This window comes from Bufo gargarizans, chromosome 1 (assembly GCF_014858855.1).
Source record: "Bufo gargarizans isolate SCDJY-AF-19 chromosome 1, ASM1485885v1, whole genome shotgun sequence".
NCBI lineage: Eukaryota > Metazoa > Chordata > Amphibia > Anura > Bufonidae > Bufo > Bufo gargarizans.
Window position 1 is genome coordinate 699,901,375 of NC_058080.1, and position 16,956 is coordinate 699,918,330.

The 16,956-nt window shown below is 40.2% G+C and overlaps 1 protein-coding gene across 7 annotated transcripts in view; it reads left to right on the forward strand.

The window, feature by feature from the left end:
* The window catches only part of LOC122924803 (von Willebrand factor A domain-containing protein 5A-like), a 131,068-nt gene that overhangs the window by 73,316 nt on the left and 40,796 nt on the right, over positions 1 to 16,956 (forward strand). For all 7 annotated transcript variants that reach the window (XM_044276238.1, XM_044276239.1, XM_044276242.1 and 4 more), the window contains 2 exons: positions 8,596 to 8,699; positions 10,231 to 10,451. In XM_044276238.1, the coding sequence (XP_044132173.1) occupies positions 8,596 to 8,699; positions 10,231 to 10,451 (325 nt within the window). The remainder of the gene's footprint in view (positions 1 to 8,595; positions 8,700 to 10,230; positions 10,452 to 16,956) is intronic.

Sequence of the window (16,956 nt, forward strand, 5' to 3'; positions counted from 1 at the left end):
GGTGGTTATCCTGCTGTTTGACAGATTCCCATCCTTGATCCTATCACTTTGCATATATTGTAGTGGTTGATGTGCAGTTTCCACATAAAGCTCCTGAAATATTGCAAAGCCCACACTGTTGACAATAACACTTTCTCACAATTATTGAATTTTATCTCAACCGGTGATAAGGATTTGCTGGCCTAGGCGATTATCTTGTTCAGGTTTTCCTTTTTCTGGAATAGGACTGCACTTGCGCTTTTGTCTGTGAAACCTGTTTCCACAAAGAGAGGTTTTCCATCCTCTGGATAGGCAAAGCATAGGGCCTGGACAAGCTTGGCCTTTAGCTCATTCACAGCTTGCTCCGGATGCTCACTCCATACCCATTTTACTCCTTTCTTCAGCAAATGCAAAAGAGGTTTTGTAATTTCGGCATAATTATCTATGAACTTACGTGAATAGTTCATCATACCCAGGAATGATCTCAACTCCTTGAGATTTGTAGGTGACTTGGTGTTGATCACTGCCTCCAACTTCTTCTGTGGGTTGATTCCATCAGTAGTGATTTTGTGACCTAGGAAATTAACCTTGGCACGACACCATTGAGCCTTCTACAAAGAAAGTTTCACACCAGCTTTTCTCAGTTGGGTTAATACATTCCTCAGTTCTGCAATGTGTTCCTCAAAAGTCTTGCTTTTGATTAGGATGTCATCCACATAGGATAAGGTACCTCGTTCAGTGGCATCAGGCATTGCCTTATTCATGAACACAGAAAATTCGTGGCCTGCATTTATGTACCTGAAGGGTAGTCTGTTCCATGCATATTGTTGCTTTCCAAATGTGAAGGCCAGTTTGTACTAATCCCTCTCGTCCACTTTAATCGTCCAATATCCTTGCGCACAATCAAGGGCAGTGAAAATTTTGGATCCTGTATTCGCGCCAAATACTGGTCAATTTATACATGTTTGTTTAATTGCCTTAGGCCCGAGCAGAGACGAAATTGACCGTTGGGTTTGAGGATTCCAAGTATAGGATGGTTGAACGAGCTATGTACCGGATGGATGATGCCCCTCCTCTCCAGGTTTTTAACGATTTCCGATAGTGACTCGTAAGCCGCCAGCGGAAGTCGGGAATTGTTTGACACAGACAAGGGGTGAATCGGGATCTGTCTGGATTCTTGCAATATGTAGGTCTGTTTCTCCACAGTCATAAGAATCCTTGGAAAACATGTCCTGGAATTCTATGAAGAGCTCCTTTAGCTGTTGACGCTCTGACTCATTGGAGCATGCGTCTGCTATAGATATTTGCTCTTCCACCCGTTCCTGAAATTCTGGAAAGATCTTAGGTTGGCTTAACTCGTAAGCTTCTTCAAGCTCACTAGTTAAATCATTTTGGGTGTAGCGTACCTTATCCTTTCCTTGTTGGCATGACTCGTATTCCTTTTCATCGATCTCCTGGTTGAAAACCAATGATGATTCTAAGATTTGGCATGTATACCTTCAGAACTGAAAGGATAAACAGAGTGGATATTGAATATTTCACTACCTGTTCTTCTGTTAGGTATTCATCAGGTATTCATCAAGTCCAATGACATTATTCTGGAATCCAAAAGTATAGTATTCCGAATCCATAGCTAGACCAATTACGGTGTTCTTTTGCAGGGATATGCTATGGGGAGCCATGTTATGGATTATGGATGTTTATTATAGGAGTGGGTTTTACCTTCAGGCCGAGTTGCTGCAACCGGTTGGACAAACAGATCAAAGCATCTGCAGTCTTCAAATTTTGTCTCTTCTTCCCTTGAATGGGAATAAGAAATGGTTTGCATCCTTCAGGGATTTTAACCTCATCAGCAACCATGATACTCACTGCATAGGGCATCTGTTGTCCCCATCTTAAGGCTCGCTCTACATCCTGGAACCCCTCTGGGTCTCCCGGTAATCTGTACTATAGATTATTATTGACCAGATCAATTTGCACAGCAAATTGGTGTAGAAAGTTGTTACCTATATACATCTGATGCCGTGGTTGATTCAACACTACGAAAACGTGTTCTGTAGTCTTACTTCCTATGGCGATAGACAAAAGACTTCTTGCAACCACTTTATGACACTGGGAATCTTCATCCAGATCATGAACCCATTGGTCCTGTGGAGAGGAACTTTTAATCATTTTAGGATTGGTGACCTGTTTTAAGAGTTCTAGGCTTATGTAGCTGGCTGTGGATTTCAGATCCAACTTGGCATATTTCACCCGGGCTATATTGTTCACCTGTATGGGAATCAATAAATTTACATAGTTACATAGTTAATACGGTTGAAAAAAGACAAACGTCCATCAAGTTCAACCAAGGGATAGGTGGGGACGCGATTCCCTGAAGGAAGTGAGACTCAGATTTCTACACGTTTTCATAAGCATTGATGTTTCTTACTTTTAAGAATTCGTCTAAATCCTTTTTGAAACTGTCCACTGTTCCTGCTGTGACCACGTCCTGAGGAAGTCTATTCCACAGATTCACAGTTCTTACAGTAAAGAAGCTTTGACGCTTCTGGAGACTGAACTTTTTCTTCTTCAGTCGGAGGCAGTGCCCCCTTGTCTTTAGAGCACATCTTACATGGAACAGCTTTTCACCGTATTTTTTGTATGGCCCATTTATATACTTGTACAGGTTAATCATGTCCCCCCTTAGACGTTTCTTCTCAAGACTAAATAAATTCAATTATTTTAATCTTTCTTCAAAAATAGACCCTCCATGCCCCTTATCATTTTAGTCGCTCTCTTTTGTACTTTTTACAGCTGCAGTGCATCCTTTCTATGTACTGGTGCCCAGAACTGGACTGCGTATTCCAGATGATGCCGCACCAGAGCTTTGTAAAGTGGTAGTATTACATCCCTGCCCCGCGAGTCCATGCCTCGTTTAATGCATGACAATATCCTGGTGGCCTTAGAAGCAGCTGATTGACATTGTATACTATAATTAAATCTACCATCCACAAGGACACCCAAATCCTTCTCTATAAGTGACTCTCCTAGTGCTACATCACCTAGGACATATGAAGCACAGAGATTATTACTACCAAGATGCATAACTTTACATTTGTCCACATTGAACCTCATTTGCCAAGTTGATGCCTAATCACTCAGAGTGTTCAAGTCAGCTTGTAGTTTGTGGACATCTTCCATAGACCGTACAGTTCTACACATTTTAGTGTCATCTGCAAAAATAGATATGATGCTATTAATCCTGTCCTCAATATCATTAATAAATAAATTAAATAATAAAGGGCCCAGCACTGAACCTTGGGGTACACAACTTATAACCTGGGACCATTCTGAATAGGAATCATTGACCACAACTCTCTGGACACGGTCCTTCAGCCAGTTTTCAATCCAATTACAAACTATACTTTCCAAGCTAATAGACATTACTTTACTTATTAAGCGTCTTTGAGGGACAGTATCAAAAGCCTTTGCAAAATCCAGAAACACTACATCCACAGCCGCCCCTCTGTCCAGGCTACTACTCACCTCCTCATAAAAACAAATCAGGTTAGTCTGACAACTTCTGTCCTTGGTAAACCCATGCTGGTTATCACTTATAATATTATTAATAGTCACATACTCCTGTATATAGTCCCTTAAGATTCCTTCAAACATTTTTCCCAGAACAGAAGTTAAACTAATTGGTCTATAATTACCTATGGAGGACCTTGATCCTTTTTTGAATATGGGCACCACGTTTGCCTTGCGCCAATCACTTGGCACTGTACCAGTCCCTAGAGAAACCTTAAAAATTATAAACAGGGGCACAGCAATGACTGAACAGAGCTCTTTAAGCACTCTTGGGTGTAATCCATCTGGACCCGGAGTTTTGTTCACATTTACCCTATTTAACTTCTCTTGGATCATATCTACAGTTAGCCAATTGAGTATATCACTGGATGTACTAACAACCCTGGCGCCACAGATATCAGCTCCTTTCTCTTCTTTTGTATATACAGAGCTAAAAAAACTATTTAGGAACTCTGCCTTTTCCTTATCTTCAGTGACTACCCCCCCTTTACCATTATTTAGGGGACCTATCTGCTCAGACCTAGGTTTTTTAGCATTTATATATTTAAAAAACTTTTTGTGATTTGTTTTGCTTTCATTTGCTACCTGCTGTTCGTTTTGTATCTTATCTCCTTTTTGCAGATTTTTCTTAAGCCCTTTGTAATCTTCAAACGCTACAGCTGACCCCTCAGATTTGTATTTTTTAAATGCCCTTTTTTTTGTCTTTTATTGCTCTTTTTACTGTAGCTGTAAGCCATGGGGGGTTTAATTTTAGCTGTTTATACTTGTTACCTAAAGGGATCCATTTTTTTGTGCAATTACTTAATGTGGATTTGAAGCTCTCCCATTTATCCTCTGTATTATTATGTGACAGTAGCTGCTCCCAGTCTATGCCCTGAAATTCTTCCCTCAAGCCAGGGAAATTAGCCTTTTTGAAATTCAGTCTCTTTGCTCTGCCTGACAGAGTATGCTTCATATAGTTTAGGGGGAATATAATTATATTGTGGTCACTATTACCTAGTGTTTCTCGAACAGTAACATTACCAACAAGCTCTGCATCATTAGAAATTACCAGAGCTAACAGAGCATTGCCCCTAGTGGGAGCTTCTACAAACTGGCCCATAAAGTGGTCCTGCAGCAAGTTGAGGAATTTTCTCCCCTTTGCAGTTGAGGCAGAACCATGACCCCAGTCAATGTCTGGGAAGTTAAAATCTCCCATTATGACTACTGTACCAGCCTGTGCCACCCGCTCTATTTGGTTATACAGTTGTGTTTCTATCTCTTCTGTGATGTTAGGGGGTGTATAGATTACACCATGTATACTTTTTTCAGTGTTTATATCCCTTTGAACTTCCACCCATAAGGTTTCCACATTCTCACCATCCTCACGCACAATTGCCTCTTTCACACTTGTCTTCAGATCACTCCTCCCATACAGGCACATGCCACCACCTTTTCTATTGACCCGGTCTTTCCTAAATAGTGTAAAACCCTCAATATTAACAGCCCAGTCATGCGAAGAGTCCAACCATGTCTCAGCCACACCAACTACATCTATGTGTTCTTCTAGTACCATAGCCTCCAGCTCCCCCATTTTTCTACCTAGACTTCTGGCGATTGTCATTGACTTTTTCAATCCATACCATGGATTAAGTATACTTGGCCAGGTCTGCGACTTTGTGATTTCCCCCTTCAAGAGAAATAGTCAATACATCCTCATCCAAGGTTACCTTTTCGATTCTGTCCTTCTGGATGGTAATGATATGAGCGGCACCGTTGACAGCTTCCTAGGGCTTACCATTTTTCAGGATCGTGACATCTGGCGTTTGACTGTTCCTAAAATGAACTTCAACAGAGTTAGGCCTTTCTTCAATCACATGACAACCACATTGGGTTTGTGCATTGCAAGAGTATTCATAGGCGATGGGTGCCTTCACCTGAGTCCAAACTGCTTCATTAATGAAGTCTATTATAGAACTCAACCTTTTCAGAAGGTCAATTCCTATGATCAGCCGATCATATGGAAGGTCCACAATCAGTGTGGGGTGTCTAATTGTCTTTTTGCCAATTTTAAATTTCAACCATACTGTACCTTTTACCTGAAAACGTCTCCACCTACACTTATCAAAGAGCCATCAAACAATTTCAATCTTGGCCTCTTCGCTGTTAAATCCAGAACCTGTTGGAAATAACTATGTGATAATATTGTGACCTGTGAACCCGTATCAATTGAACACCTGATCGGCCTGATATGTTCATCTTGAAATAAGAATCCACAAATTATCGGCCTTCAACCTGAAATAAATCGCACACGATATTAGAATGATTGCTCATATGACTTTTTCGGAGGGTTTGACCTCTCTGCAGCATTGCGACCTCTGCTGAATCCTTGACATTCCTGCTGCACAGAGCAGGAGTAGTCTTTGGGGAAAACTGGACTATGTTGATATGATAGAATCACTTGTTGGAAAAGACACAGGATTGCAGGTTTCGACATGATTAGCCTGCAAGATAGATAACATATTAGACACCTCCTCCCTGGTCACAATTTTAGAGTCAGGAATGCTGCAAGGCAAAATAGGATTAGAAATCATTTTGGATTCTTCCTCAACCAGCTTGATAAACTTGTGTTGGCCTGGGCTCTGACCCTGCACTGTCTGCTTTATGGGGCTGAGCTGGGACTTGGAGTTGCCCCTAAAAAAGGTTCAGGTTGTTTTCCTGGGGACCCCTGGGACAACTTACTTAGGATGTCACTCAGCTTGGCCACTTGTTCTGCCAACTGATCAAGCCGATCGTTTGATTTGTGCACATTTTGGTCCTGTGGCGCGCCCTGGTTATTGGGGGTGACTTACTCCTAGGTGAAGTAGAGGGTTCAGGCCTACATTCCTTCTCTGGGCCTGTTATTCCAGCACCTGTATCCCTGGGGACCCCTTGTTGGACAGGTCCTGTAGATTGAGGGTACTTCTGTGGCTGTGTTTCAAATCCCAAGCTAGAGTTTACCTTAGCTTCAGCTACATTTTGCACTGGGAACTTTTTGAACCTCCTCTCACCTGTAGCATGGCACTCACTGATATTATACAGTGAGGGGGCATCCGTCACCAAGGGAGCTTCAATATCAAGATCTCTAGTTAGGCTAAGTTTAATCTGGGTTGGCATTGCATCATAAAACAACTGCTTAAACTCTTCAGATTCCCAATTTGGGGATCTATATGCTATATCAGTGTTTCCAAATCAGTGTGCCTCCAGCTGTTGCAAAACTACAACTCCCAGCATGCCTTGACAACCTTTGGCTGTGCGGGCATGCTGGGAGTTGTAGTTTTGCAACAGCTGGAGGCACACTGGTTGGAAAACACTGTGCTATATGATGGTCGATTTTACCAGACTCTTGAATTTATGGGTTTGATAAGAAATACAATGGGCCTTACACTCGCACCGTGGGTTTGTATAATCTAACTGTCCAAGCTATTGAGTAACGACAAGCTATTGAGAAACTTCCATTAGCAGAAAACCTTAGTGCTTTCTATACCTCCTAAGACTATATCCACTCAGTGAGATACACACGGCATAAAGTATACCTTAATACTTGGTTATACTATATATCAATATTGCATATTATAAATTAATTATTGATATGTTCATACTAAAAATCTAAATAAATGCACACATGAATATATATAATATTTATAAATATATGAATAGACAGCACATACCAGATGTGTCTCAGGCCTCATGCACACGACCATTCCGTTTTTTTGCGGTCCGCAAATGCTGATCTGCAAAAAACGGAAGCCGGGGCGGCCCATTGTAGAAATGCCTATGCTTGTCCGCAAAACGGACAAGAATGGGACATGTTCTATTTTTTTTGTGGGGCCACGGAATGGAGTGCTGTCCGCATCTTTTGCGGCCCCATTGAAGTGCATGGGTCCGCATCCGAGCTGCCAAAACGGCAGCTTGGATGCGGACCCAAACAACGGCCCTGTGCATGAGCCCTTAAGGATATAAATTCTTATCTTGTCATGGCTTAGCCATGACACAGACATTGTTCCCTTCAGACAGACATGTCTGGAGAAGCCAGTATACTCCCTATGGATAAACCCATATCTTTTAGCAATAACTGTTAAAATACAATGTTCTCTATATTCACTATGACTTTTATATAAACTGAACTTGCCATTAACTCATCTTGGCCTCTTCAGCCACATAACAGAACTTTTGGTTTGAGCTGATTTCACTGTTAAAGGCAATGAGCATTCATTTTGGCTATAATATCATCAGATAATACTGTACACTTATGAAAATGCACTACACCACTCATAAAATTCTCACCATTATTTGTAATAGCTAGCGGCAAAATAACGCCCCTTGCAGACGAGCGTGTCCGAATGCGTTGCGGATGTTTTCAGTGAAAACTGCGAGATTTCGCAAAGCCATTCAGTTTTTTTTTGCGATCGCGTTCAGTTCAGTTTTTATCGCGCGGGTGCAATGCGATTTACTGCGTTTTGCACGCGCGTGATAAAAAAGTTAATGTTTACAAACAACATCTCTTGGCAACCATCCGTGAAAATCGTATCCACACTTGCTTGCGGATGGGATGCGATTTTCACGCAGACACATTAACTTCTATGTGGACAGCTTTGCATGAAAATCGCAGAAAATAGAACATGCTGCGATTTTAACGCAACGCAAAAGTGATGCGCGAATACTACCGCTCATGTACACAGACCCATTTAAATCAATGGGTCCGGATTCTGTGCGGGCGCAATGCGTTCGCATCATGCATTGCACCCACGTAGAATTCTCGCTCGTGTGAAAGGGGCCTAAGAATATACATAACCATTTGCCAATCACGTCTTAAGAGTGAATCCTCTCATGACACAAGAAGTGCTTATTTTAGGCAAAATGCCTTTGGTAGGGGTGAGTCTATGCTCATTTCATAATAGAAGCCTCCTCTGCGCACCTTTTATTGGTTGACTATATAGAAAGTATTCAAACCCCTCAACCATTTGACCATGTACATGTAATGTGTAACACCATTGATGAGTCATTTAAGCTTACACTTTCTAGGTGGAGACTGAAGCGGAGGGTGAGGTTTGCCTACAGTACAACTTTAAGGATGAGCTTTTGAAGAACACCATTCGTTTCCCTCTTAAAGTGGAGAAAGCTGAAAGGTAATTAAAGGATAATTCACTGTCAAACAGAACAAACCCACAGAGTAATGGGGTGACACAAATAATTAAATCCACCAGTGCATTGTGGGAAAAGACGCTAAAAACAGCCTTAGCGCGGGTTCACATCACGGTTATGAATTACTTTATATCTTTCCGTTATTACATGGTTAGAAAATAATATAACAGAATTCAGAAGATGGAATTCAAAATGGAAACCTTTTAGAGGCATTCCGTTTTGACCCGTGAGAATAGAGGTCTATGGACAAGCATAACGGAACCGTCTGGACATGCACCTCTACATAACTTAGGCACATTCATTGCAAGGGGTATTAAGACCGTAGTCTCAAACATCGGTCTTAATAAATTACCCTTATTGTTTTGTTTTTAAATGTACATTTATTACACCAGATCTCTGCTTCTTCGTATAAATATATACAGTATATATGTGTGTGTGTACTTTTTCAGACATTTTGTTATACTTTGCTTGGTGAATTACCTAACTTGTTTTGAAAGTTTGTTATGTTAAATTGGTTATATTTTATTAGACATTAAAGGGGTTTTCTGGGAGTTTTATACTGATGACCTATTCTCCAGAAAGGTCTTCAGTATCTGATTGGTGGGGGTCAGACATCATCCGATGATCAGCAGTTTGAGAAGGCACCGTCGCTCGCAGTAGTGCCATGGCCTTCTCTCAGCTCATGAACCACAGCACCGTACATTGTATAGCGGCTGTGCTTGGCATCGCAGGTCAGCCTCATTTACTTCTATGGGGCTGAGCTGCACCTAGGCTAGTGGTGGCGAACCTATGGCACAGGTGCCAGAGGCTGTACTCAGAGCCCTATCTATGGGCATCTGCGCCCTGGAAAAAGTCTAGTTACCAATATGGCTTAGACTTTTCCTGCCATTCATCAGCGCAGGCGCACTATGAACAGCACAGGCAGCGCACTGAATGTAGGCAGGCCATTATAGCTAAATGATAAAGTACATGGAAGATATATTATACTGGACTGTAGTATTCAGGCTAAATTGCCGTGTTGGGCACTTTGTGATAAATAAGTGGGTTTTTGGTTGCAGTTTGAGCGGTCGGTCTATAAAAGGCTCGCCATCACTGACCTAGGCTGATGAACGTAGAGTCACCTGGCCTAAGCAAAGCTGGAGTGGGCCGCGGTGTTACCGCTGCCTTTTCAAAAAGCTGATCGGCGGGAGTCCCAGGTGTCAGACCTCCACTGATCAGATACTGATGGCCTGAGGATAGTCATCAGTATAAAACACCTGGAAAACACCTTTAAAAGGTATGATACCTGTAATACCTGGTATGATTATTTTATTTCTCTTAATGTGATCAATAAAACATGTTTTTCTACAGGCTGAAACAGTACCAGATTTTTTCTTCTGAAATTCTTTAAATTCTTATTATATTGCTTTTTGATCTTGAGCATGGATTCTTCTTGAAACCACTGTACACAATGACCACACTAACAGCAAAACAACCATAGATCTACCCATCTACTAAATCCCATTCTTTTCTCAGACCCACCATCCATAGACTGGCAGCCAAGTCTCTGATCTCTGAGCTGGAATGTGGAAAGGACTCTAGATCCGAGGATGGGAAGAAGAGGATCCTAGGGATCAGTCTAGAGTCTGGAGTCATCTCCTCGCTTACTGCCTTTGTTGCTGTTAATAAAGACACCAAGACTCCAGTGGAAGGTCCTCCAGTACGAAGGGACATCCCTGCTCCAGGCTTAATGCGTGGTAAAAATACCAAGTACTAGTCGTACTAGTCGTATTAGTACCCATATAGTATAACCATCCATATCAACCTACATATTGTGTAACAATCAGTGCTTATATAATAGAACCAACCATGCCAGGTCTCATACAATAGAACTAGCCATATCAGTACTTATATAAAAGAACTTGCCATATCAGTGCTCATATAATAGTACTGGTCATATCAGTGCTCACATAATAGAACTGGTCATATCAGTGCTCATATACAGTGCCTGTCCAAAAAAAAAAATCGCCACCCAAAAAAAAATGTTCAAACACTCTAATACTTCGTTGGACCGCCTTTAGCTGTGATTGCGGCACGCATTCGCTGTGGCATTGTTTCGATAAGCTTCTGCAATGTCATAAGATTTATTTCCATCCAGTGTTGCTTTAATTTTTCACCAAGATCTTGCATTGATGATGGTTGAGTCTGACTGCTGCGCAAAGCCTTCTCCAGCACATCCCAAAGATTCTCAATGGGGTTGAGGTCTGGACTCTGTGGTGGCCAATCCATGTGTGAAAATGATGTCTCATGCTCCCTGAACCACTCTTTCACAATTTGAGCCCGATGAAGCCTGGCATTGTCATCTTGGAATATGCCCGTGGCATCAGGGAAGAACACATTATTTACAATTGGTCAATAGACCATTAATGTCTCTAGGTTAACACGTATTGATTTAATACTAAAATTTAACATTTATTGCTTGCCCTTAAAATTAACTCGAACTGTATTAAAATTATCAGCTGTGCCTGCTCTGTCAATAGCTGTCATCCGTCTATAAAAGATTACCACTAGAGGGCAACCTTCAGTTATGACTGTGTGTCTATTTACAGAGTTGTTTTCACAGTGCACTACCTCCTAGCAGTGGCAACTCCCCTAGTGTTACTTTAATCATGTATCACTTCATTATTGGCAGGCTCACGCTGGCTAAAACACACATTATTTACTATCTGCCCCCCGACATGTTTCGCCAAATGCCTTGGCGTCTTCAGGGGTATGGGCAGTGAATGTGTTGGGGGCGGGCACGGGCGTTTTAAAACCTCCCTCCTTACATCATGCTGGCGCTGGCTACTCTGTATCTATTTTACTTCTGGGCCGGCTAGCCATCCTATCACTGTTAACTTCTCAGGGATCACGTGACGAGTGGGTCGTCCCTCTCTTTTGTAGCCAATAGTAATGCGACTGCGCTTTCAGTACCTGTGCGTGGACTTTATGCTGGCCGCATTCATAGTCTCTCATTGCGCATGTCTAGGCACTTATAACTTTCCCTGCTGTCAGTACGCCGGCATCGGCTTGTGAATTGGCTCATCATCTTCGGGACGTATTCTGCAGACGACCCAAATACTTTATGAACTTTATATTTATGTGTATTCGCTGCCGTTCTGTCACCATCTCATCTGTCTGGATGTTTGGGATTATTATCGTTCAGGTATTATAATCTCCTGCATTCACTCGATATCTTAGAATAATCGCATTTATTCTTTATTGTACATGTGCTGGGCTTACTTTATGAACTGTTTTACTCATCCCTCCGATACGTGACAGAATTGCAGCTAGTACACAGTTTGCTTATAGGACTATATTTTTTTTTCCATAGCTACTTATTAGTACAGATGTAGGGTCTTCCCACTTGTTTGTGTCTTACATCCCATTTATAAATTTAACTGGGACTAGATAGAGTGGTGGAATTCTCTCTCTTCTTAATTATTGATATACGTGCTATCATATATCTACTGTTGAGCCGGACCCATACTCTCTGATTAATTGTTCCAGGGTTTTTATGTTTTTCGATGTGTTTTTTAGTTTTTTAGAGATTTCCAGAATGCTCAACCTCTCTAGTTCTCATTTCAAATGAGACTTTCCAGGTAAGTACAGTCATGTGAAAAAATTAGGACACCCTTTGAAAGCATGTGGTTTTTTTGTAACATTTTTAATAAAAGGTTATTTCATCTCCGTTTCAACAATACAGAGAGATTAAAGTAATCCAACTAAACAAAGAAAACTGAAGAAAAGTCTTTTCAAGATCTTCTGTAAATGTCATTCTACAAAAATGCCTATTCTAACTGAGGAAAAAGATAGGACACCCTCACATGTATTCCCTCTTAAATTGGCTCAGATCTCACACAGGTATATCACACCAGGTGCACATAATTAGTAGATCGTTACTCTGCATGTTGAATGAGGCTTGCCCTATTTAAACCTCAGACATTTCGTTTGGTGTGCTCCTGACTGTTGAAGTGAGAGTGAGCACCATGGTGAGAGCAAAAGAGCTGTCAGAGGACTTCAGAAAAAAGATTGTAGCAGCCTATGAGTCTGGGAAGGGATTTAAAAAGATCTCAAAAGATTTTGAAATCAGCCATTCCACTGTCCGGAAGATAGTCTACAAGTGGAGGGCTTTCAAAACAACTGCCAACATGCCCAGGACTGGTCGCCCCAGCAAGTTCACCCCAAGAGCAGACCGCAAGATGCTAAAAGAGGTCTCCAAAAACCCTAAAGTGTCATCTCGAGAACTACAGCAGGCTCTGGCTACTGTTGATGTAGAAGTACATGCCTCTACAATCAGAAAGAGACTGTACAAGTTTAACTTGCATGGGAGGTGTGCAAGGAGGAAACCTTTGCTTTCCAAGAGAAACATCGAGGCCAGACTGACATTTGCCAGAGATAAAGTTGACAAAGACCAGGACTTCTGGAATAATGTTCTTTGGACAGATGAGTCCAAAATTGAATTATTTGGACACAACAGCAGAGGACATGTTTGGCGTAAACCAAACACAGCATTCCAAGAAAAGAACCTCATACCAACTGTGAAGCATGGAGGTGGAAGTGTCATGGTTTGGGGCTGCTTTGCTGCAGCAGGACCTGGTCAGCTCACCATCATAGAATCCACGATGAATTCTACTGTGTATCAGAAGGTGCTTGAAGAACATGTGAGACCATCAGTTAGAAAATTAAAGCTGAAGCGGAACTGGACCATGCAACATGACAATGACCCAAAACATACTAGTAAATCAACCAAAGATTGGCTGAAAAAGAAGAAATGGAGAGTCCTGGAATGGCCAAGTCAAAGTCCAGATTTGAATCCCATTGAGATGCTGTGGGGTGACTTGAAAAGGGCTGTACGTGCAAGAAACCCCTCAAACATCTCACAGCTGAAAAAGTTCTGCATTGAGGAGTGGGGTAAAATTTCCTCAGACCGATGTCGAAGACTGGTAGATGGCTACAAGAACCGTCTCACTGCAGTTATTTCAGCCAAAGGAGGTAACACTCGCTATTAGGGGCAAGGGTGTCCTATCTTTTTCCTCAGTTAGAATAGGCATTTTTGTAGAATGACATTTACAGAAGATCTTGAAAAGACTTTTCTTCAGTTTTCTTTGTTTAGTCGGATTACTTTAATCTCTCTGTATTGTTGAAACCGAGATGAAATAACCTTTTATTAAAAATGTTACAAAAAACCACATGCTTTCAAAGGGTGTCCTAATTTTTTCACATGACTGTATATATATATTCTTCCCCTATTTTATTTTTATACCATCTTAGATTTACAGTTTTTATTTTTATTATTATCTTAATATATACCTATATTTTTATTATTTTATACATGCTTTTATATATTTTTATTACTTTATCTTTTATTAATATTTTTTAAATATTTTTAATTATTTTATTGCTGTTATTATTATTTATCTGGAGATCCTTCCCATATGTTATGAAAAGATTTTTCTTAGTTTTTTAATTATTTTAAAAAAAATAGATACATTAATACCTTAATTACATTACGGGTTTATCACAGCCGGTTGTCCGCCCCGTTATTGACTAACGTATAGTTCTATAGTTAATTATTCTCTACTGTATTTTAGTTTATTATGAAAATTATTGGAATCTCTCAAAGGAACGAGGTATAAGTAAAGCCTTCATTCAGACCATGCGGGGTTAGGCTACCCAGGCGTTATATCCAACGGGTTTTTTCCTGTTGTAGCCTCTTATCCAAGTTGCCCATTCTTGGGCCTAACTTAAGTTTTTGTATACCCCATACTTGTAAATTTTGACTATTTCCATTATGTTTGTTATATATATATATTGTCTTAAGAGGGGCGTATCGCTGATGGTATTAATAGTGCTGAGATGTTTAGAGATGCGCCTTCTTAATTCTTGTGTGGTTTTGCCCACATAGATTTTATGACAGCCACATTGTATAGCATATATTACTCCCATTGATTTGCAGTTTATATATTCATTAATATAATATTTTTTGTTGTCAACTGGATTGAGAAAATCTCTTCTTGGTATCATTTTTCCACAGAAACTGCAATCGCCACAAGGATACGATCCCACCGTCCGGAGCCAGGTAGATCTATCTTGTGCTCTACTAGGGGTAAAGTGACTATGCACTAATATTTCCTTTATATTTTGTCCCCTCCTGTATGTAATAGCTGGCTTTGGGGTAATGATCTCCTGTAGTTCATCATCGGAGAGTAGTATATGCCAGTGTCGTCTTAGGATACTACATATCTTTTCGTTTTGTCTGTCATAATTGCCTATACATCGTATTACATTCACTTCTCGGTCTTTGGATTGTTTGCTACTGAGAAGTAAAGTGGTTCTGTCACTTTTCTTGGCCCGGTTATATGCATAATAAAACGACCCCAGTAAAGTATGTGGGGTAATTTTATAGACGATATTTAAATTTTATGGGACAGCACGAGCACACATTTCCTTGAGTTTGTCAAGGAACTTAATGAGAACTCGCTAGGCCTAAAATTTACCGCTGAAATAGATGAGAGAACAATTAATGTTTTAGACCTTACCATTACCCTGGAAGATGACGGCAGCGTCAAAACCACCATATATAGGAAGCGTACCTCTACAAATAACCTATTACACTGGCAAAGTCACCATCCCACTACCCTTAAAAAAGGAATTCCCATTGGACAATACCTTCGGGCAAAACGGAATTGCTCCACAGTTGAAGGGTTTGAGCAAGAGTGCAGGCTTCTCTATGAGAGATTTTTATCAAGAGGATACCCCCAAAAAAACTACATTATGCATATAACCGGGCCAAGAAAAGTGACAGAACCACTTTACTTCTCAGTAGCAAACAATCCAGAGACCGAGAAGTGAATGTAATGCGATGTATAAGAAATTATGACGGACAAAACAAAAAGATACGTAGTATCCTAAGACGACACTGGCATATACTACTCTCAGATGATGAACTACAGGAGATCATTACCCCAAAGCCAGCTATTACATACAGGAGGGGTCAAAATATAAAGGAAAAATGAGTGCATAGTCACTTTACCCCTAGTAGAGCACAAGATAGATCTACCTGGCTCCGGACGGTGGGATCGTATCCTTGTGGCGATTGCAGTTTCTGTGGAAAAATTATACCAAGAAGAGATTTTCTCAATCCAGTTGACAACAAAACATATTATATTAATGAATATATAAACTGCAAATCAATGGGCGCAATATATGCCATACAATGTGGCTGTCAGAAAATCTATGTGGGCAAAACCACACAAGAATTAAGAAGGCGCATCTCTAAACATCTCAGCACTATTAATACCATCAGCGATACGCCCCTCTCAAGACATATACATAACAAACATAATGGAAATAGTAAAAATTTACAAGTATGGGGGATACAAAAACTTAAGTTAGGCCCAAGAATGTGCAACTTGGATAAGAGACTAAAACAGGAAGAAACCTGTTGGATATACCGCCTGGGTAGCCTAACCCCGCATGGTCTGAATGAAGGCTTTACTTATACCTCGTTCCTTTGAGAGATTCCAATAATTTTCATAATAAACTAAAATACAGTAGAGAATAATTAACTATAGAACTATACGTTAGTCAATAACGGGGCGGACAACCGGCTGTGATAAACCCGTAATGTAATTAAGGTATTAATGTATCTATTGTTTTTTAAATAATAAAAAAAAAAAAAAAATGAAAAATCTTTTCAGAACATATGGGAAGGATCTCCAGATAAATAATAATAACAGCAATAAAATAATTTAAAAATATTAATAAAATATAAATAAAAGCTAAAGTAATAAAAATATATAAAAGCATGTATAAAATAATAAAAATATAGGTATATATTAAGATAATAATAAAAATAAAAACTGTAAATCTAAGATAATATAAAAATAAAATAGGGGAAGAATATATATATATATACTTACCTGGAGAGTATCATTTGAAATGAGAACTAGAGAGGTTGAGCATTCTGGAAATCTCTAAAAAACTAAAAAACACATAGAAAAACATCAAAACCCTGGAACAATTAATCAGAGAGTATGGGTCCGGCTCAACAGTAGATATATGATAGCACGTATATCAATAATTAAGAAGAGAGAGAATTCCACCACTCTATCTAGTCCCAGTTAAATTTATAAATGGGATGTAAGACACAAACAAGTGGGAAGACCCTACATCTGTACTAATAAGTAGCTATGGAAAAACAAATATAGTCCTATAAGC